The sequence below is a fragment of the Crinia signifera genome, chromosome 6 (assembly GCF_055691185.1).
Source record: "Crinia signifera chromosome 6, ASM5569118v1, whole genome shotgun sequence".
NCBI classification, from domain to species: Eukaryota; Metazoa; Chordata; class Amphibia; order Anura; family Myobatrachidae; genus Crinia; species Crinia signifera.
In genome coordinates, this window is record NC_139222.1 from 143,835,705 (window position 1) to 143,857,192 (window position 21,488).

The following is a 21,488-nucleotide window of genomic DNA, read 5'->3' on the forward strand; positions in this document are numbered from 1 at the left end:
GGTTTATCACTCTCCATTTTATCACTTTTGAAGCTTAGTGCATCTGGCCCATAATCTCTTAACTCCAACAAGATGGAGGACATTTAGCAAAATTAGGGCACAGAAGAAATACAGAAAACAGTTATTTTACTTTAAAAGTTCCTGCATAACATTTCTAGAAATGGGGATCTGGATGGCTCACAGACAGTGTCTATGTTGACAGTCAATATGTTGCCACCACAAGGTCAACATTTACAAAAGGTTGACACAAGTAAATGGTCGTCATGAGTGTTTCATTTTTTTTTTTTTTTTTTTTACTTTTTCATGCTTTACCATACACGTGGACTCCGGTTCGCAATGGTAAAGTGGTGAGGCGTCAACAGACAAAAAAAAAAAATCTTGACCATACCCACCATTTGCTTGTATAGACCTTTTGTCGCTGTGGACCTTTAATCAATGTCGGCTAGTAACCCAACAAAGTGCAATGTAAATGTAGCATCATAGCTACAAAACACATATCATATACACACTTCATAGACCAGCAGCTACTAGAGTCAACGGTCTCCAAGCATGAAACACTCACCTCTCCAGCTGTGGTATGGGATGTGATTGGAACTTTGCAGACACCTGCTCCTGGGTAGTGTACTGTGCACATCAGTTCCTGCCTCTGGATAAGAACGGAGATCTCCTCGCAGGATGGCACATACTCACGCTGTTTTGTCTTATCTAAAGAAGCTGGGATGAAGTCTGCATACTTCTCAGTTTCTGTGTTCGGGTAACAGTTTCGCATTCTAGGAAGGGCAACAAGAGATCTCCTGAAGACACGTGTCTATGCTACAACAATTTTCCCTTAAAGCAACAACTAAAAACCAAAATGCTAATAAATTTTAATACTGTGGATTGGCTATACAGTATATGTAACGGATTCCCAATAAGAGGGCTATTTACCAAAATGTCCATTCTGCCTGTGGTACTTAATGTTTATTAAAACTGCATACCTCAGTAAACCCCCACTATTTGTTAAAGCAGATTGTGCATTGGTCTGCACAAATTGGCTCTCCTTGTGATGTTTAAAAATGCCTTCAGTGGTAGCGCAAAGCTCTAGTGAAAGGCTTCTGGCAGGAGTGGAAGCCTAACATTATTCGGACATGTGGCAAGTGAGGTCGACATTTAGAATGTCGATGCGCATCAGGTTTCTAATGTCGATATGAAGCATGTGGACAGTGACCATGTCTACATGGATGACATGTCAACCTAATATACCTGATGACCCAGCTTGCAGTGACGGTTCCAGCAGCTTCTTTGGTGGTCACTGGTCATGTGACAAGCAGTTCCAATGAAGGCATATGAGAAGCTGCGCTCCGGTAACTATTCTCTAATTCCTACCTCTAACACCCCAGATATTCACATATTGACTGTCAACATCCTATTGTCAACACTATGGTACAGGCATTATGAATGACCGTATACCTTTCCGAGATGTTTTTAGGTCGAAAATTCACATTAAACTTGAGTGTTCTTGAACAGATGTATGGCTTATTGCAATTGTGGATGGGTCTCTTTTCTATTTACAGGCAATATGCACTATGCTCTATTAAACTTGATGGTACTTGTTTCCTAGCATGGCGCCCATCGCATGCCTTAATTAGTGGTATGCGATGGGACCCGATTTTCAGGTCCTAAGAGCCGCACTGTACAATTTTAAAATCGAATTGCATCGATTAAAATGGCATGCGATCAAAACGATGATTTCATTGTACATGCACCCGGATGGGTGATTAGTATGTTATATGCACCCCCATTGTTAACGCCACCGCCACTATTAACACCAACCCGAAGCGCTCGCCACGCTTCGGGTTGGCGTTAATAGTGACGGTGGCGTTAACAATGGGGGTGCATTTAACATACTAATCACCCATCAGGGTGCATGTACAATAAAATCATTGTTTTAATCGCATAGATCGATGCGAACAAAATGATGTAATAAGATTAAAACCGTGGGTGCCGCGCTAGGAAACAAGTACCAACTTGACATATTAAAAGAAGACCATGAATAGTAAAAAAAAAAAAAAAAAAAAAATGTTTTCATATACGACATGAATGTGTCTAAAGCTGGTTGCACACCTAAAGATTTATCCGTTTGGCAGGAACAAAACATCTTAATGTACAGATGGAGCTGCCCTCAAGCGCTCGCCAGATCCCCCTAGCTGGCGGGCGCTGGGCGGACATGCGTGTGTCCCATTGCCGAGAATAAGGCACGCGAGTGTCTCGTGCGCCCCGTTCTGTTGCAGGGCGCATGCTGGTGGCGACTGTCGATCATCGTGCCGGGAGCCGCTCTAACGATAGCTCCATTGGTATGGGAGCAAATGACAATTAACCATTTGCTGCCAAATTCTGAAAAACGGACAAAAGTTATTATTTGGATACATTTGTTAAATCAAATGATTTAACCAAAATTGTCTGAATGACCATTGTCTGTTTCTTTCAGGATTTGGGAGCAAGTGGAAGATTTTCACATGCTCCCATACATTTATAGATTTTTTTTTTTTACCACCAGACAGATTGGGCAGATAAAACATTTAGTGTGTGCCCAGCTTTAGAATCCCAATATGCAGTGAAATACTCTTAAGGTTCTGGTCAAGCTGAGATCTACATGTTGCGTACTGCTGTTCTAAAGCAATAATCAGCAAACTTTAGGTGGCTTGGTGTACAACGGCAAGTCCTAGCATGATTGCATCATCTATGGAGTTGTAGTTGCAAAACAGCTGGGCAAGCCAATGGTTTCCTCACCCCCACTCCAGAATATGTGAATCTCCTCATCATTACAAAACATTCCTGACTTACCTCTGACAGTGAAACCGGAAGAAGCGAAGGACAGTAGGGCTGGGTAAATAAGTGCAACTCATGCAGGTAAGTAACTGCCAGTATCTGAGGTCAGACAAACTCCCAGGCTCCGGTGGGTCAGTCGTCTGCTTGATGACTTGGCAGTAAACTTCATCACGTAGAGGCCGCAGGTCTAAACATGTCTGGAGAACCCCCTGCATCAATGGCACAGGGTCTCTCTCACTCTCCATTTGCTGAAGGGAGTTGAAAATTTTCACCGCCTCATCCCGCAGAGTTGTATAACCCTTCATATGTGCTGAAAGAAGTAGAGTACGACATTGTATGATTGGAAGGCCAGATATGGTAACCTTATTATCTACACTGGATGAAATTCTCTGTGGGCTCAAAGCCAAACCTCTTATTTTTGTGAACGGACAGGACACTTAAGGTATGCTAAAAATAAATACATGAAAGAGAGCAATCAGAAGTGCTCAGAAACCATTTCCTGGAATCCTATCATACCTATCAGCTCTACTGCTCCCTGCTTAGCCTTCAAAAAGAGGAAAACCTGGAAGTTCTATAGCGCAGAAATAGCAAGTGTGGGAAGAATACATCTACCCCACAGTCGGTAAAATGGGTAGTTAGACAAAGATGGGTTTATACTTTATCTCTCTCCACTTTATCTCTCTCCAATATTTGATTGGCTGAGATTGAAATAAGAAAACCTTAATGTGTTTGTGAAAATTAACAAACACCAGGTCATAGAAGGCGCTACTGTCTAAATAGCAAGTAAGCCTTTAGGAAAATAAGCATATTCTTGGAGGAGAAACTGTTTGGTCAACAAACTATTCTTATTGTATTTTTCTTTTGTTTCAGAACATACAGTAGTTGTCCATTTATTGGCCCGTGGGCTGAATGTTGCATTCAAAGGCTTTTCTGCAGCCCATTGTCCCTGTCATCATCCAATAAAACTGTATGACATCATTTTTTAATAGCTATATGCCAGCAAACACATTGCTCTCCTTTTCAATCATTATATTTACTGTATACCCATACCAGAAACACCCAGTGAGAGAAAACATCTTTGATGTTGTTAGAAATGTTTTATCTTTATTTTAGAAAAAGTTGTAACCTGCACTAAGCCCGAGATTGGGGACACTGTAGAAAATGCTGTTCATGTTACGAAATAAATAGTCAGATGACAGAAAATCAAATATATCTCTGAAAAAATGCTGATATGGTTTTAGAATACTGTAGAAATCTATGCGGTCTTTAGTCCAACACCACCAAACAGAGTCTTGGATTGGCTTTCCGGGTAGATGGCACAAGCAGTAATAAAAATGGATTAAACAAAGTTTATTTTACTTTCTTCAGAGATGATGGGTGAATTTTAATATTTAATGTGGGAAGTTTGTACTCTATTTCTGCCAGACTAGAGGGAGGGAGCAGGCAAAAGGGATCAAAGGACAGAGAGTGAATAAGACATTTCGAAACTCCCTGGCGTCTGGGGTCCTGATGTGGAAACAATGATTTTGTTATTCACTGGAGTGGGAATCCCCCTAGGGATAAGCTGCACTTGCGGTAAATGATCTATTTGCGGACAGTAACACTGTAGATTACCTTTAATGTTTTAATTATTGAATTAGAAATGATGTTAGAGGAGTGAATTCCAGTTGTGACTCATTATAACTTAAAAATGACATTTAACAGCAAAGTAGACTGCTACAAACTATTAATTGGCTTATGCTTTTTAAAGATTAGGCACAAAGTAAACTTTTTCTGTATTTTATAGGAATTTCCTGTTTATGTCGGTCCGTTGAGCGGTATCTCTTGCTCAGTCTATATAGATGGGTTCAAGCTGTAGACAACACACTCAGTTGCTACTTAGCACCTATTGCATCTAGTATAGTAAACCATGGCAAACCATTGGGAGTGAGAAATATACTCAACAGTAGAAACAACTGCGGCTACAACAATGCAATAGTAGTACTTGGAACTTTTATATCCATACAATATAGGGAAGTAGGGTACCTGGTAGGCTTACTTAAACCATATATTTTCAAATTACAGTCAATGTAATTTTTGTGTGCCATACCTCCCAATTATCACAATGTTAGCAGGGCTGTCCTTATTCTCAGACCCTGTAGAGGTTCTGGTTGATTTTGTTATACAATAAAAATAAAATTGATCATGTAACCATAATATAGATTAAGGTGTTTTTTTGTCCGCATTCCCATATGCACCAAGCTCTGAAATGTTATACATTCTGAAGCCTGGACCAAGTGGGTAACAAAGCTGGGCACTTCATTAAACACATGCACAGATGGACTACCGGACAAACCCAGAAGTCTTCTGATTGCCAAGGATAGCTCTTAACAGGAAAGCTATCCTTTGTGATTCTGTATTTCTAGGTACAAACCGGCGTTACTAATGCTGGGTTGCACCTGATAGATGCTGGGATTTATAGCATCACTAATGCAATGCGCAGCACATCATTCTCAGAATGAGGCTGACAGTTAAGTTGCCCACACACAGTGCATCGATCGTATGCGTTTTGAACTTTTTAGTTCAAAACACATTGCATACAGTTCACACCACACCGGGTTTCTTTTGGCTTGCCATGCATTGCACGCTCCTGCACACTGCAAGTAAAATGTGCCCATTAAAACGGTGGGGCTTGCCTCGAAATGCAGCAGACTCGCCGATTAAGGGAATCGCCATCCTTTGACGGCGAGGATTTCTTCCAAACATTGAACAGGACGAGGATGGCTTTTCCTAGCCGAAAATAAGCCATCCTCGCTGTCCAAACCCCCCCTCGCCGCTGCATTTAATACACCACAATATGTTTGCACAGCACTGTGTAGTCTGTAATTATGGTGGATTGCCTCCATTAAACTGTGTGTGAAAGTCTAATTACTACCCAGTTGCTACCCTTCACTTACAAGAACACAAGTGATTGAGTTGCATCCGATTATGTATCGCCCTTGTTTGGGTGTGCTCACTTTCCCAGCATACCCAGGGCAAGGTCCGTCCACAAAAGGATTGTCAATCTGTCTCAGCCCCTAGATTTTTTTTATTATACATGAATAAGCAGAGGCAAACATTTCACACTCACGAGAATGATCATCAGATCCATAGGAGAATGGTAGAAGTGGAGCATAGAGAGGGTTTTTTGTATGCCGTAAAATGGGGTTGAGTTTGTAGATTTCATCCACAACTTCTTGGTTGAAATGATTCTCCTGAAGTATAAGGGAAGAAAAAGAATTCTCATGGCACTGACATAATAGTGGTTATCCGCTTGCGTTGCAGAGTCTACAGAACATATGTAATACTGTGTAACTTCCTTCTTACAAAACTGCAAATTAACTTCAGATTTCTCCAAACATCCTGTTTGAACTGAGCTTTTATATGTAGAATAGCTGAGATTATGGAATATTTTGAGACATAAAAGCTTTCAGTGGTGCACTGCTGAATATATTACAGCACAAACTAACTTCACCTACCATATGGCTAAACCACATGAATTTATATCTGTGGGTCACCACATATGGAAATGGAAGATTAAAACAATGTTAAGAAAAGTTTTCAACGTTCCATAACCCCCCCCCAAAAAAGTGTATCTAATTCATTATCTGAACAAAAAGGACTAACATTACATTCGTCACAAAGCCTCTGATATTCTTTAAGGGCCCATACACGGTACAATTAACGGGTGCGATGTGATGCGCGCTTCCGCAGTATGTGCTGCACCAACTTTTTTTAACTAGATTGCATCATATCTAGTTCAAAATGCACGGTGCTTTAGCAAATCGCATCCGTTTTCAACTCGATGTTATCAAGTTAAAAAAACGCACGGTGTGCATTGCACCATGTATGGGCGGCATACATGGTGTGCATCAAGTGATTTATCTGGGGTACGGATAAAAGACTTATAGATGCTCACATTGGGAAGTTTACTTACTTCAATATCTTTAATGAGCAGCTGTGTGGGTGTCTCCAGGGGGGCTTTTCTGTCAATCACTTTCTGAATGGCACATACCCAATGTACAGCTTCATTGAGATGTTCTGTATACAAGCGGTAACAGTGTTTCCTCCCATACACTGTTACATTCCAGAACCCTGTGGATGCACACAGCATGTTTTTTAGGCCATTTATAAAATGAAACTCTTGTTTACTCTTATTTCTGATAGAAATGTATCAACATCTTGTTACCATTAAAATAGATGTATTAGTGGCTCTGGCAGGCTACTGCCCCCTAACTACTCCCCCCTCCCCTTCTCTATCTTATATAACCACCCAGCAAACCTCTTCTCCATGTTAATACACCAATGTGCTAAATATACTTTAAAAAAAATGGTACTTGTGTAGTTTCACAGCGCCAGCATGGCGCCGTGCTACTTCCGCTTTCTACGCTCGGCAAACTATCTAAAATAAAGTCACTTAACTCCATGCCAACATGGATAGTTCATACCCCCACTATCTACGTTGGCATGGAGTTGATTTTAGATAGCTAGGCGAGCATAGCGAGCCACCGAGCCCGCAGCGTGGGGGAGCGAAGCGAGCCCCGCAAGGGGACTCAGACGCACGGCGCCATGCTAGCGCCGTGAAACTACACAAGTGCCAAAAAAATTAATTAATATTAAGCTGGTAAAAAGTTTGGCACAGTAGTTTGCATTGTTATCTGTGTCATATTTGTATGTTCTGCATATGTTTACACGGGTTTCCTTATGGTCCTCTACAGTGCAAAAACATACTGGTTGGTTAAGTGATTTCGGATTATAAATTCTCTGTACAGAAAATGTAATAGGATTGACGTTATTATATAAATAAACAAAATAATAATCTGTCAGATGTGGATGAACTTTATACACATTCCGTTTACAGCTGTGTAAATATATAAATATGCAGAGAGGCTGTGAAAGTCCTTCCAATGCTACCAAGTCACAGTCTGCTAGTGACGTAGTTCCTGACTATATTGGTAATGGCTAGGCCGGTGCTGTGCTTCTCACCTGTCTCTTTGTAACTTTGTTTAGAAGGCCACATCACAGAACATAAGCTGGTGAGCACCAGACTCCCCACACGTTTGCTGGGCTTGTCATTGCTACTGTAACAATCTAGGGAATCTGGAGTCAGGACAAACCAGTATTTCTTCATCCTGGACCAAGGCCGCCTCGCTTCTCCACTCACCTCACGCTGCAACCAGCCTGAGGCACAGGACAGAAAGAGAGTCTATTTAGGGTTGCTAACAAAACAATTATAGCAACAACAAACCAATTAACTTTAAATTGGCCAAGATTCATTATTACAGAGCTACTTTTCAAGTGTCTGTTTGCACAAAACATTACAAATAGTATGGTTAGGATGGTTCACCATTAACTATCATATGCCTTCTTGCGCAGATTGTGTACTAGAGTCATGCAATCATTTCTACGCTAACAAAATACAATTGCATAGCTGGAAAATTAAAGTTTTGGATGGATCACATTTGAAAAGAAAGTGGTAAAAAAGTAACTGGTGGATATGTATTTACCTTTCACAATGACATCCTGATCGTCCTTGCTTGTAACCTTGTTGCTTGGTGTTATCAGGCTGTGTTTTTCCTCAGAGGAATGTAACTGACTAAAATAAGTAAAGACAGGAGCTCTCAGCTAGTCGCCCACGGTGGTAACATATAATATGATAGCAGATAAGCAGCTTATACTGTACTCCTCTTCTATCCCACGTTAAAAAAAATATATATCCATCTATCCGTCCATCCCTGTGAAGTTATTGGAATTACAACAAACTATCTCTGATGACCTTTTATTAATAGCAACCTCCTGCTGTGCCGTGCGATGAAAATAATCTTTATAACACATTGGATGGTCATTCAGGGTTTATATTACCCTGCAATTATTCAATAAAAAGGGCACAATGATCACATGAGAGAATATCACCACACTCATTATTTATATGTTAAACATAACTAACACAATGGTACGGGGGTCACATCTGGGACCCCACTGTTAAAAAGCACTGGAAAGTACTATTACTATCCAGGCTAAGCTGTCTGGAAGTGATAGGACTTCACCTAAGCTCTCCACAGGATGCTGCATTCTCTGGGGCAGATGCACTAAGCTTCAAAAGTGATAAAATGGAGAGTGATAAACAACCAACCAATCAGCTCCTGCCTGACATTTTTCAAACACAGTCTGTGACATGGCAGGTAGGAGCTGATTGGCTGGCTGTTTATCACTCTCCATTTTATCACTTACCATCTGGCCTTCTATCTGGTAAAACTATGGGGGTTTCTGAATTATTTCCACTCTAGGTATTACATCTGGAGCTGCCATTGGGAAAGAATATAAAATTGTCCAAGATAGCGATAGAATCTTCAAGTCTGATCAGGCATTTATATTCAAAAGGATAAACTATGCATAATACCATCACCATTACCATCATCATATAAAGCTTTTCTACAAAAAAGACTCAAAATCCTGAACATAATCCAGGAGGTTTAGCATTACAGAAAATGCAGAAACCAGGACCATAAAACAGAGGATTAGGTTTGCAGAGAACACAGACAACTATTTACATAACCCATAGTTGAGGCAGCCATATGTATAATAAATTCTAAGGATTATTCATCCCTTCCATAAAGGTACTGAATCAGGCAACCCTACTGGGTGCACATACTACATATGTTAAACTGTGTGGAATATGCAATGCCTGGATTAAAGGACATGTAATGGGAGAATGACAGAATCAGGGGCATTTTAAGAGAGCCTCCTCCGGTCCGGGTCCCCTTCCCTCTGCCATTAAAATATGCCGGTCTCCCTCCTCCAATGCAACACAAGTTTACATTATGCAATACAGCAGTGGGTGACAGGGAAAGGCAGTGGGTGACAGGGAAAAACAGTGGGTGACAGGAAGAGGGTGACTGGGGCAGTAGTGGTCCTCTTAGTCCTCAGGGGCCCCAGTGCACTGCACCTGCTGTATCAATGGTAGTTCCATCTTTGTCACAGGCTAGTACATAAGCCCCCTAGTGTTCAAATGCACACAGGAGAAGAAGAGATGTATGGACCATGTAGAGATGAGGAATATGTTGGAAGGATAGTGGCGGGTAGGAAATTTAGTGCTGGGATATTTGTGATACTCCTTTACCACTATACAGGATTAATAGAGTTGTCCTAAAATCAATACAAAAAGGTGGGGTCTCTGCTACCAAGTAATCTGTAGAGATGGTTAACCCCTTCCCGACATTTGACGTATATATACGTCATGGCCGGGATGTACTTCCCGACACATGACGTATATATACGTCATGGCTTCAAACTGTCACTGCGTCTAGAGACGCAGTGACAGAGGGACGATGTCTGCTGTCCCTGACAGCAGACATGTCCCTGCATGCCCAGGGGGAGCTGCGATGCCGCCCCCCCGTCGGCGATCGCTGCGATTGGCTGTTCAGTGTGAACAGCCAATTACAGCGTTTTCTGTGTCACCGGCGAATAACGTTCGCCGGTGACACAGGGATCGGAGGTGATTGGTGCTGTAAAGTACAGCACCAATCACCGCGGGGTGTAAGGGTGACACTGGTGTCACCCCACCTCACCCCGCCCGCCCCCAAAGGCCGTGATTGGTTCGTCGGACCGACGAACCAATCACAGCCATGGAGGGGGGTTTAAACTAACGGTGACTGCACTGCAGGCGCCATTCCGGTCTGGAATTGCGTGCAGTGCGGTCACCGTGCCTAGCTGCCGCAGTATACTGACCTGAACCTTACAAAATACTTACCTGATCACTGCCTGGATCTTGCTACTTCTTGCTTCTTGCTGTGACTTCCTGTGCTGTGTTGTGCTGTGTTGTGCTGCTGCAGTGTCATCGAGTATAGATAGAGAGATAGAGAGAGAGAGATAGAGAGAGATAGAGAGGGCTAGTGACAGAGAGTGCTATATTTTGTGCTGCTGCAGTGTGATAAAGTTATAGATAGAGAGATAGAGAGAGATAGAGAGAGATAGAGAGAGATAGAGAGATAGTGACAGATTGTGCTATATATTTTTTATATAACTGACTGCTGCCCCCCCTTTTGTGCTGATCAGTATAAATTAACTGATCAGCAACTTTTTGGGGGCGCAGGGTTTTATTTTTATATAAATACCTGTCAGTGCTGCTGCTGCAGTGTCATAGAGTGATAGATAGTGAGAGATAGAGAGATAGAGAGAGATAGAGAGAGATAGTGACAGAGAGTGCTATATTTTGTGTCTGCTGTCCCCCTTTTGTGCACCCCCAGCAACTTTTTGGGGGTGCAGGGGTTATTTTTTATATATATATTACTGTCAGTGCTGCTGCTGCAGTGTCATAGAGTGATAGATAGTGAGAGATAGAGAGAGATAGAGAGAGATAGTGACAGAGAGTGATAGAGAGTGCTATATTTTGTGTCTGCTGCCCCCGCCTTTTGTGCTGATCACTATATCTGAGGTGATCAGCAACTTTTTGGGGGTGCAGAGGTTTTTTTTTTTATATATACCTGTCAGTTGCTGCCAGTTGCACTGTCAGTTGCACCAAAGGTTGTGCACCTGCTGCCCCTCACTGGTAATCAGTGTCGCATCAGTGATCACCTTTTTTTTTTTTTGAGGGTGCTGTGGGGTCTTTTTTTAATTTTTTTTTTTACACACACTGTGATTTTGTGGGTGTCCTGTGGCCACTGTGCGCTGATTAGTGACGTACATCACTGATCAGCTTTTTCGGCACAGGGTTGATCTATTTTTTTTTTTTTATCAAATTCCTGTTGCCTTTGAGCGCTGTTCAGTGACGGACGTTACTGACCAAAATCTGTGCTCAATTTTTGGCGCAGGACCTTTTTTTTTTTTTTTTTTAACCCCTTCAATTTTTTTTTTTTTTAACCCCTTCAATTTTTTTTTTTATTATTGGGATCAAATTCCTGTATAAAGTATTTTTTTTTTTCTGCACTACATACACACTACACACTACATACCCCCCTGGGTTGAAATAAAGTTTGTACCCCCCCCCCCTACACTATACACGTGTTGAAACATTTCACTACCAGAAACACAAAAATAAAAATGGCATCCCAAATGTCATCCCAAATGTCATCCCAAATGTCATCCCAGTCATCCAGAAGAATGTATTCAGCGGAGGAGGCATATGCCATGCTTGCCTCTGACTCTGACACAGCCAGTGATGCAAGCGGGGAATTTGAAGGCTTCGTCTTAAGCTCCTCTTCCTCCTCTGGTGATGAGGGACCCCCTCAAAGACGCCCCCGTAGAGCAGCTGAGACCCCCCCCCAATAATTGATCTCGTATGGACCCCACCACCAGACAATTTTGAGCCCCAGGTTCCTGAGTTTTTGGCCATGCCAGGAATCCAATTTGATTCCACAGGTCTCAGAGAAATTGACTTTTTCAAATTATTTTTCTCTGATGATTTTATAAATTTAATGGTGGACCAAACTAATTTATATGCCCAGCAGTTCATTGCTCAAAACCCCACGTCATCATTTGCTAGGTGGACCCCTGTAGATGCAGTAGAGATGATGACGTTTTGGGGTCTGGTGTTTCATATGGGCATAGTAAAAAAGCCAGAAATTAGGCAATATTGGAGTACAGATGTTCTGTACAGCACCCCATTTTACCGTATGGCCATGACTCGGGCTCGTTTTGAGATGATCCTTAAATTTTTGCATTACAATGATAATGCACAGTGCCCACCCAGAGATGATCCCACCTTTGACCGGCTATTCAAAGTCAGGCCGGTCATTGATCATTTCAGTGCCAAATTTGAAGAGATGTACATCCCTGAAAAATTTATTTGTATCGACGAGTCCCTTATACATTTTAAAGGAAGGGTTAAATTCCGCCAGTACCTTCCCAGTAAGAGGGCAAGGTATGGCATAAAAATGTATAAGCTGTGTGAAAGCACCTCAGGGTACACCCACAGGTTTAGGGTATATGAAGGGAAGGATTCAAGAATTGAACCGCCAGAATGCCCCCCCTCCCTCGTAGGTGTTAGTGGAAAAATTGTCTGGGATTTAGTGCACCCCTTCCTGGATAAAGGTTATCACCTCTATGTGGATAACTTTTACACTAGCATCCCCCTGTTTAAGGCCCTTGGTTCAAGAGGTACAGCAGCTTGCGGTACTGTGCGTAAGAACCAAAGAGGCCTCCCAAAAACGCACATTGCCCAAGTAATGAGAAGGGGTGAAAGCAGGGGAATATGCACCGAAAATATGTTGGTCAAATATAAGGACAAGAGGGATGTCCTTATACTGACAACAATTCATGGAGACAGTACCACCTCCGTCCCTGTACGAGGTACCAGTACCCACACCTCAAAACCTAATTGTATCCTGGATTACAATAGGTACATGGGCGGAGTGGATCTTTCAGATCAGGTACTGAAGCCGTACAGTGCCCTGCGGAAAACAAAAATCTGGTACAAGAAGCTGGCCGTGTAGATCATCCAGATGGCACTGTATAACGCTTACGTGCTATTCCGTTCTACCATCCAGAGGGGGACATTTATGCACTTTCAAGAGGAAGTCATAAAGGGCCTAATATTTGGGAACCAGCAGGCAGAGGGCCCCAGTACTTCTAGTACTGGCCCCCGTATTGTACCAGGACAGCATTTTCCTAACGAAATCCCCTCCACTGCAAGAAAGGGCAGGACACAAAAAAGGTGCAAAGTTTGCTATAAAAAGGGAATAAGAAAGGATACTATTTTCCACTGTGAAACTTGCCCCGACAAACCCGGCCTATGTATAAAGGAGTGTTTTAAAATATACCACACATCTATGGATTATTAGGTTCATCATTTCACCGTGCTTCGGGGGTCTTGCTAATGCCACATAGCACCCACCATTCATTCCACCAGAATCTGAGCTGCAAAATCCAAAAATCACTCCTTCCTTTCTGAGTCCTGCCATGCACCCAACTGGTATTTTTTGGTCACATATGAGGCATTGCCATACTCGGGAGAAATTGGGGCACAGATTTTTGGGTGCTTTTTCTCCTTCATACCTTCTGAAAATGAAAAATTTTGAGCCAGAACTGCATTTTTGTGTAAAAAAATGTAATTTTTCATTTTCACTGCCAAGTTGTATCAAAATTGGTGAAACCCCTGGGGGTTTGAAATGTACACTATACCCCTAGATGAATTCCCTGAGGGGTGTAGTTTGCAAAATGGGGTCACTTGTGGGGGGGTTCCACTGTATTGGTGTTTTGGGGGTCTTGCTAATGCGACATAGCACCCACCAACATTCCACCAGAATCTGTGCTGCAAAATCCAAATAGAAATCACTCCTTCCCTTCTGAGTCCTGGCACTTTTTGGTCACACATGAGGCATTGCCGTACTCGGGAGAAATTGGGGCACAGATTTTGGGGTGCTTTTTCTCCTTCATACCTTCTGAAAATGAAAAATTTTGAGCCAGAACTGCATTTTTGTGTAAAAAATGTAATTTTTCATTTGCACAGCCCAGTTGTATCAAAATTGGTGAAACCCCTGGGGGTTTGAAATGTACACTATACCCCTAGATGAATTCCCTGAGGGGTGTAGTTTGCAAAATGGGGTCACTTGTGGGGGGGTTCCACTGTATTGGTGCTTGGGGGGTCTTGCTAATGCGACATAGCACCCACCAACATTCCACCAGAATCTGAGCTGCAAAATCCAAAAATCACTCCTTCCCTTCTGAGTCCTGCCATGCACCCAAATGGTATTTTTTGGTCACATGTGAGGCATTGCCGTACTCGGGAGAAATTGGGGCACAGATTTTGGGGTGCTTTGTCTCCTTCATTCCTTGTGAAAATGAAAAATTTTGAGCCAGAACTGCATTTTTGTGTAAAAAATTTAATTTTTCATTTTCACTGCCCAGTTGTACCACAATTGGTGAAACCCCTGGGGGTTTGAAATGTACACTTTACCCCTAGATGAATTCCCTGAGGGGTATAGTTTGCAAAATGGGGTCACTTGTGGGGGGGGGTTCCTAAATTTTAGCATCTTATAGTGCCTAGAAACCTACATGGTGCCTAAAAAATAATCTCATAAAAAGGAGGCTCCAAAATCAAGTAGGTGCTCCTTCTATTATGAAGCCTGTGGTTTGGTCAACGTGCACACTAGGGCCACATATAGGATATTTATGAAAACAAAAGAATTGGGGGAATCAATTTTTAGTCACATTTCTCTAGTAAAATCTACTGTGTTCCTTAGAAAAATGTATTAAAATTGCAAATCTGCAAAAAAAATGAAATTTTGAAATTTCACCTACACTTTGTTTTAATTCCTGTGAAACACCTAAAGGGTTAAAAAACTTCCAAAATGCTGTTTTGAATACTGTGAGGGGTGCAGTTTTTGAAATGGCATCATTTATGGGGGTGTCTCACATACAAGTCCCTCAAAGTCACATCAGAACTGAACTGGTCCCTAAAAAAATCAGTGTTTGAAATTTTCTTGACAATTTGAGAATTTGCTATTCATATTGTAAGCCTCCTAGTGTCCAAAAAAATTAAAAGGAAGTTGAAATAATGATGGAAACATAAAGTAGACATATGGTCTATGTTAGTTATTAACTATTTTGAGTGGTATGACTGTCTCACAAGCAGAAAATTTAACATTTTGCAAATTGCTAAATTTTCCATTTTTTTACGACATTTTGGTATTTTTCACAAAAACACACAGACTGTATCGACCAAGATTTACCACTAATTTGAAGTACAATGTGTCACGAAAAAACAATCTCAAAATCACTGGGATAAGTAAAAGCAAAAAAAAGTTATCCCCACTTAAGTGATACATGTCAGATTTGAAAAAAAGGGCTCTGTCAGGAAGGCAAAAACTGGCTCTGTCAGGAAGGGGTTAAATCATGAGACAACATTTTTAAGACCCCATACACTACTGCGATGTGTCTGAAGCTCAAGTCGCATCTGATTTCCCTAAAACTCCCCTGCCAATCCCCCCTGGGAGTCCATCCATGTGAAATATTACTTGATGTGATATATATTTATTACAAGCTATTTATCATATGTAAAAAAAATTAGCAAATCGGATGCGATATAGCGCAGGTGCTACAAAGTTGCTGCAATTCCATTTTATGTGTAGAAAGTCCAATCTCTGACTCTGATTCTGACCCAATGACCATGGAAACGCACATCGCATCAGATGTCAAACACATACAATTTGGCCACTTTTTCATCAGATTTCTGAGCCCAATCCATCGGAATCGGATGAAAACTAAACTAATTGTCGAACAGCAGTAGATGCCACAGGGGTGCAGAAGTATGGTGAAGACCTGGGAGTGTGTGACCTGGGCTGCCCCCCCCCCCCAGGCGCCGGAAATGCGTGCCCTGCACCGCTCTCCCCCCCCCAGACACTGAGATCATGAGGTGGGCCCTGCGCCGCTCCTTCCTCTCCCCCCCCCCCAGACGCTGATATATGCACCGCGCCTCCCCCCCAGATGCCGCCGGTGATGTAGCGCCGTGCTCTCCGACCCCACCCCCCCCAGACGCTGAAGATGTGGAGGCCCTCTCCCCCACCTTGCAGTCCCGGGGCCTCCTTCCTCCAGTAGCTGTTGGCACCATGAGGGGATAGAAGCAGCGCTGGGCCTGCCTCTCGCACAAGGATGACACTGCTGCAGGCTGCTATGTTCAGCCTGGATCCCCCTGCTGCCAGTCTCCCCTTCATCATGTGACCTAATTTCCTGCAGCTCACCTCCCCCCCCCCCCCGATTGGTAAGTGCCCATGGAGCCCTCTACCCAGTGTGTGATCCCTTGTGTGTGTGTGTGTGTTTTGACCCACCTACCATCTTCCTCTTTGTGTTCCATCTTCCCTTGACCCCCATCATCCCACCTACACCCCCTATTCCCTTGTGTGACACCTTGTCCCCTCTTCCACCTTTACCCCTGTTGTGTGACCCTCCTGTACCACACATCCCCTGTGTGTGACACCTTCCCCACCCTGCTCCAGGCTGGCCCACTCTTTTGCAAATGATTACATGGGTCCTGTCTGTCCACCCACTCCTGCAGGACTTGGCACAGGACCGCATACAACCATGGAAGCGGTCTGGGATGGGGTTGCAGCTTGCTCTACCCTTTTAATGACAATTCTGCTGCCTGGCCCTATTGACCCCATAGCCCTCCGCCCCAGGCACTGTGAGTACTGCTTAAAATCCTAACTCTAACTATACACCCCCATAGCCTAACCTTAATTATACACCCCCTGTAACCTTACCCTAACTATACATCCCCCCACCCCAACCATTCACCACCCACCTGCAGCCTATAACCCTAACCACACACACCCCACAGCCTATAACCATACACACACACACACACACACCCTATAACCCTAACCATAAACACACCCCACAGCCTATAACCCTAACCACACACACACTGCAGCCTATAACCCTAACCATATACACACACCCCGCAGCCTATAACCCTAACCATATACACACACCCTGCAGCCTAACCACACACACCCCACAGCCTATAACCCTAACCATACACACACCCCCCACAGCCTATAACCGTAATCCCCCCACACACACACACACACACTGCAGCCTATAACCCTAACCATACACACACACCCCGCAGCCTATAACCCTAACCACACACACACACCCCACAGCCTATAACCCTAACCATACACACACACCCCGCAGCCTATAACCCTAACCATACACACACACACACACACACACACACACCCCACAGCCTATAACCCTAACCATACACACACACCCCACAGCCTATAACCCTAACCATATACACACACACCCTGCAGCCTAACCACACAAACACCCCACAGCCTATAACCCTAACCATACACACACCCCACAGCCTATAACCCTAACCATACACACACCCCCCACAGCCTATAACCGTAACCCCCCACACACACACACTGCAGCCTATAACCCTAACCATACACACACACACACCCCGCAGCCTATAACCCTAACCATACACACACACCCCACAGCCTATAACCCTAACCACACACACACACACACACACACCCTGCAGCCTAACCACACAAACACCCCACAGCCTATAACCCTAACCATACACACACCCCAACAGCCTATAACCCTAATCATACACACACCCGCAGCCTACAGAAAATATTTTGGCTGGGGGGGGGGCAAAATTTACAGTTACGTCACTGAAAGCTACACTTACATAACACATATTTATGCCTCCTAAAAATGAAGAACAGATTGGGAAGTTCCTGGCCTTGGAAGAACACCAAGACCAAGAAATCAACATGCTGTAGCAACCTGGCAAACAGCACAGTACAGAAGTTTTCCTCTAAAGTGCCTATAGTTTCTTCTATGGGAAATCATTGCCCAGCGGCTGCAGGGATGTTGCAAGCCCAGCAGGAAGAAATGTTGGGATGCAGAGTTTATTTAATCACCTGAAGGAAGGGAGGGAAACCACAAGAGCTATGGGTCTGGGCCAATTGCTGCACCCAGACAGTCATATGAAGGGCACAGGAGATGGGGCGGTAATGCAGACTGAGTGTATGAGGGGGGGTTGGGGCTGAATCAGAGGGAAAGGCAGAGACAAGTGATTTATTTAATGATGGTGCTGACTCAGAGAAAGATACCAGGAAAGGAGATACAGTATAGGTAGATAGAGAGAAGCAGGAGTGCGAGACCGTAGAATAAAATAATTGTGCAGCAGGAGATGAGAGGGTGTGAAACCAAAAATACAACGGGAGCAAGAATTATAGGAGGAGGGTGATTAGAATATTACTTGTCAGCTCAATCACCCACATTACAATGCATATATACCAGATGTGGATAAATGCCAAGAAGCAGCTAAAATATACTGCTAGAAATACCCCTAATATCCCTAGTATTTTACCATCCAGGATTCTCATGGATTACACAGGTTATGTGGCTAATTAAAACCAGGTGAAAGGCAGGCTTGAAGTCAGCCAGCCACAGAACCTGTGTAATTCAAGAGTGTCCTGGTTTAAAAGGTATAGAAGCCAAAAATCAATGAGTGCTAAAACTCATTGAAAATATTAAACTTTAAACCATATTTGCCTACTTTGAAATTCTCCTCTCCGGGAGGAGCCCAAAGAGGAGACGGTCAGCTTCACGTGTGGGGGCAGGGGCCTGATGTAGAAGTCATCAAGCCCCGCTCCCAGCACTGGAAATCCCCCGATTTACGTGGCCTCTCGGAGGGGAGGGGCTAAACAGCAATATTTGCATATTTAGCCACGCCCTCATGGCAAATATCGGTGATTCAACGATGCGCCGGGCAACTCGTGGGGAGATCAGGAGGGTGAAACAGAAACCGGGAGGATTGCCCACCTTTCCTGGGGGGCCGGGAGGGGGACGCGATTTCCGGACCCTCCCGGCCAATCCGGGAGGATAGGCAACCCTGCTTTAAACTCACTGCGTATGATTTTTTCAAACACATGCCAGTTAGTAGCTGAACACATGACAGGAGCGGATTGGATTGAGCACCATTAATCATTCACAGTGAGTTTTATCTATCACTGATTTATAAATGAGCAACCATATTATGGTAATCCTATAAGTTCCCAAACATCCCGACTGTCACGACTTTCACGGAGTCCCCCTGTCACTCACTGCTCTGCTTAGGAGGGCAACAGAGAGTAGACTATGAGAAATTGAGAATACCAATCAGGGCATATAGAGGGACTGGAGGCATGGCAAGCAGCTTACAGTGGGTTGGCCAAGCCCCCATCTTAATAAAAATAGAGGGACTGTGATAGCGAGTTTGCTGTGAAGCCATGTCCCCTTTTGCAGAGGCCACGCCCCTTTTCATGAGAACGCAGTGATGCCTCACACGGGAGTTCCACTTCATGTTTAGCATATATAGGGTGGGATGTATTAAAATACATTGCCGCCCTTCGCCGCACCCCCCGCCACAATGCTGCCGCATATGTACTAACATATGCGGCTGGCATCGCGGTGACGGAGGCCCCCCGCGATACCTGTACTGTGGTGTGCGGGGGGTCTCCGTCACCTCCCTGCCGCCACGCTCTCCCCTCACGCCAGGGACAGCTAAGCAGGCTGTCCCCGGCGCTTCCTCCTCCCCCCTGCAGCCGGAAGGATGTCCGGCTGCTTCACTAGGGGGAGGCAGGGCTTACCTTCCGGGAAGGTAAGCCAGAGGGGGGGTCAGCGAGGCGGCGGGTTTGCGTCGGCGGGCAGCGAAAAGAAGCCCATAGGCTTCTATAGGGTATCGCCACCCAAAGGTGGCGATACCCTACACTGCGGTATCATTTTTGATACATTGGAAAATGCGGTAAAACCGGGGTTTTACCGCATTTTCCATTTGATACATCTCGCCCATGGGGAGGTATGCATATGGGATCCCAGTGTGTGCACCTGCTGCTGTCACATGTTTCTGTGTGATGTAATTCGTATAAAAAACATTTTGCTATACAGTATAAGCAATATTTCCTAGTTTCACATTTACAGCTAATCTCACATGTAAAACTTGAAAATTCCCATGTACTCAAATAGCTAATAAGAGTGAATACTAAGGTTGACATTTGTGAAAACTTTGCAGAGTTGAAGGTCCATACACACGGAGCGATTTTGCCAAGCATCCAAGCATGTATGCAGACCAATGATGGGGGAAATAGTTGGGCTGAAAATCGCTCAGTGCATACACAATGAGGGATTTTTTTCTGGGGGTGGAAACCTTTCCATAGCTGAATGCTGTGGAAAGGCATCCACCCCGTCGCTCCCTAGCAGTTGTGCTGCCGGGCCAGCGATGATGCAGGCAGCGTACACACTGAGCGGCATTTCAGCTGAAAGCAGCTCGAACAACAAAAAACTGAGCAGCTTTCACCCCAAAGTCACCCAGCATGCATGGCCTTTAATTGTATTAAAAAGGTTAACCAAATTGTCCTATAAGCTACAACAACCAGTTTCCAGGGTTTTTTTTTCTTCGTCGTTAAAGTATACCACCTCTTGAGGATTGACCACAAGTTCTAGAGGGGCTGAAGGTCTGGGGAGTTTCCTGGTCTTGGACACAAAATTTTTATGTTTTGATCCCGGAGGCACTTAGTTGTGACTATTGCCTTATGGCAATGTGCTCCATCTTGCTGGCAAAGGCATTGTTCATCACTAAACTGTTCTTGTATATTGGGAGAAGTTGCTCTTGGAGGATGTTTTGTTACCATTCTTTTTTCATGGCTGTGAGTGAGCCCACTTACTTGGCTGAGAAGCAAGACCAAACATAAATGGACTCAGGATGCTTTACTGTTGGCATAATAAAGGACTGATGGGAACGCTCACCTTTCCTTCTCCAGATCTGCGTTTTCTCCAGATGCACCAAACAATTTGAAAGAGGATTCATTGGAGAAAATGACTTTGCCACGGTTCTCAGCAGTCCAATTCACATACCTTTTGCAGAATATCAGCACAGGAGAATATCTGGGAAAATGGCCACCATCCATGCGCATGCTCCCTAGACTCTGGCAAAAGTACTAGGGTCTCCTACTGTCCCAAGTGCTCAGAGTCTACTTCACCGACAGCAACCGAGGAGGAGGCCTAAACAGGGGTGTGGTATAGGGGTCTGACAGTCATTATCCTAACGTCGGGATCCCGACTGGCTGGACCCAGACAGCATGGTAAGCGCAACTAAGCCCCTTGTGGGCTCGCTGCACTCACCACGCGAGCCAGCTATTCTATTCTCCCTC

At 44.0% G+C, this 21,488-nt stretch overlaps 1 protein-coding gene across 2 annotated transcripts in view; it reads right to left on the bottom strand.

Annotated features, from left to right (window-relative positions):
* The window catches only part of PLEKHH3 (pleckstrin homology, MyTH4 and FERM domain containing H3), an 80,075-nt gene that overhangs the window by 7,887 nt on the left and 50,700 nt on the right, over positions 1–21,488 (bottom strand). For both annotated transcript variants that reach the window (XM_083147513.1, XM_083147512.1), the window contains exons 3-8: positions 8,334–8,422; positions 7,813–8,007; positions 6,764–6,921; positions 5,918–6,041; positions 2,824–3,118; positions 563–770 (exon numbers count right to left, since the gene is read on the bottom strand). In XM_083147513.1, coding sequence (XP_083003639.1) covers positions 563–770; positions 2,824–3,118; positions 5,918–6,041; positions 6,764–6,921; positions 7,813–8,007; positions 8,334–8,422 — 1,069 coding nt within the window. The remainder of the gene's footprint in view (positions 1–562; positions 771–2,823; positions 3,119–5,917; positions 6,042–6,763; positions 6,922–7,812; positions 8,008–8,333; positions 8,423–21,488) is intronic.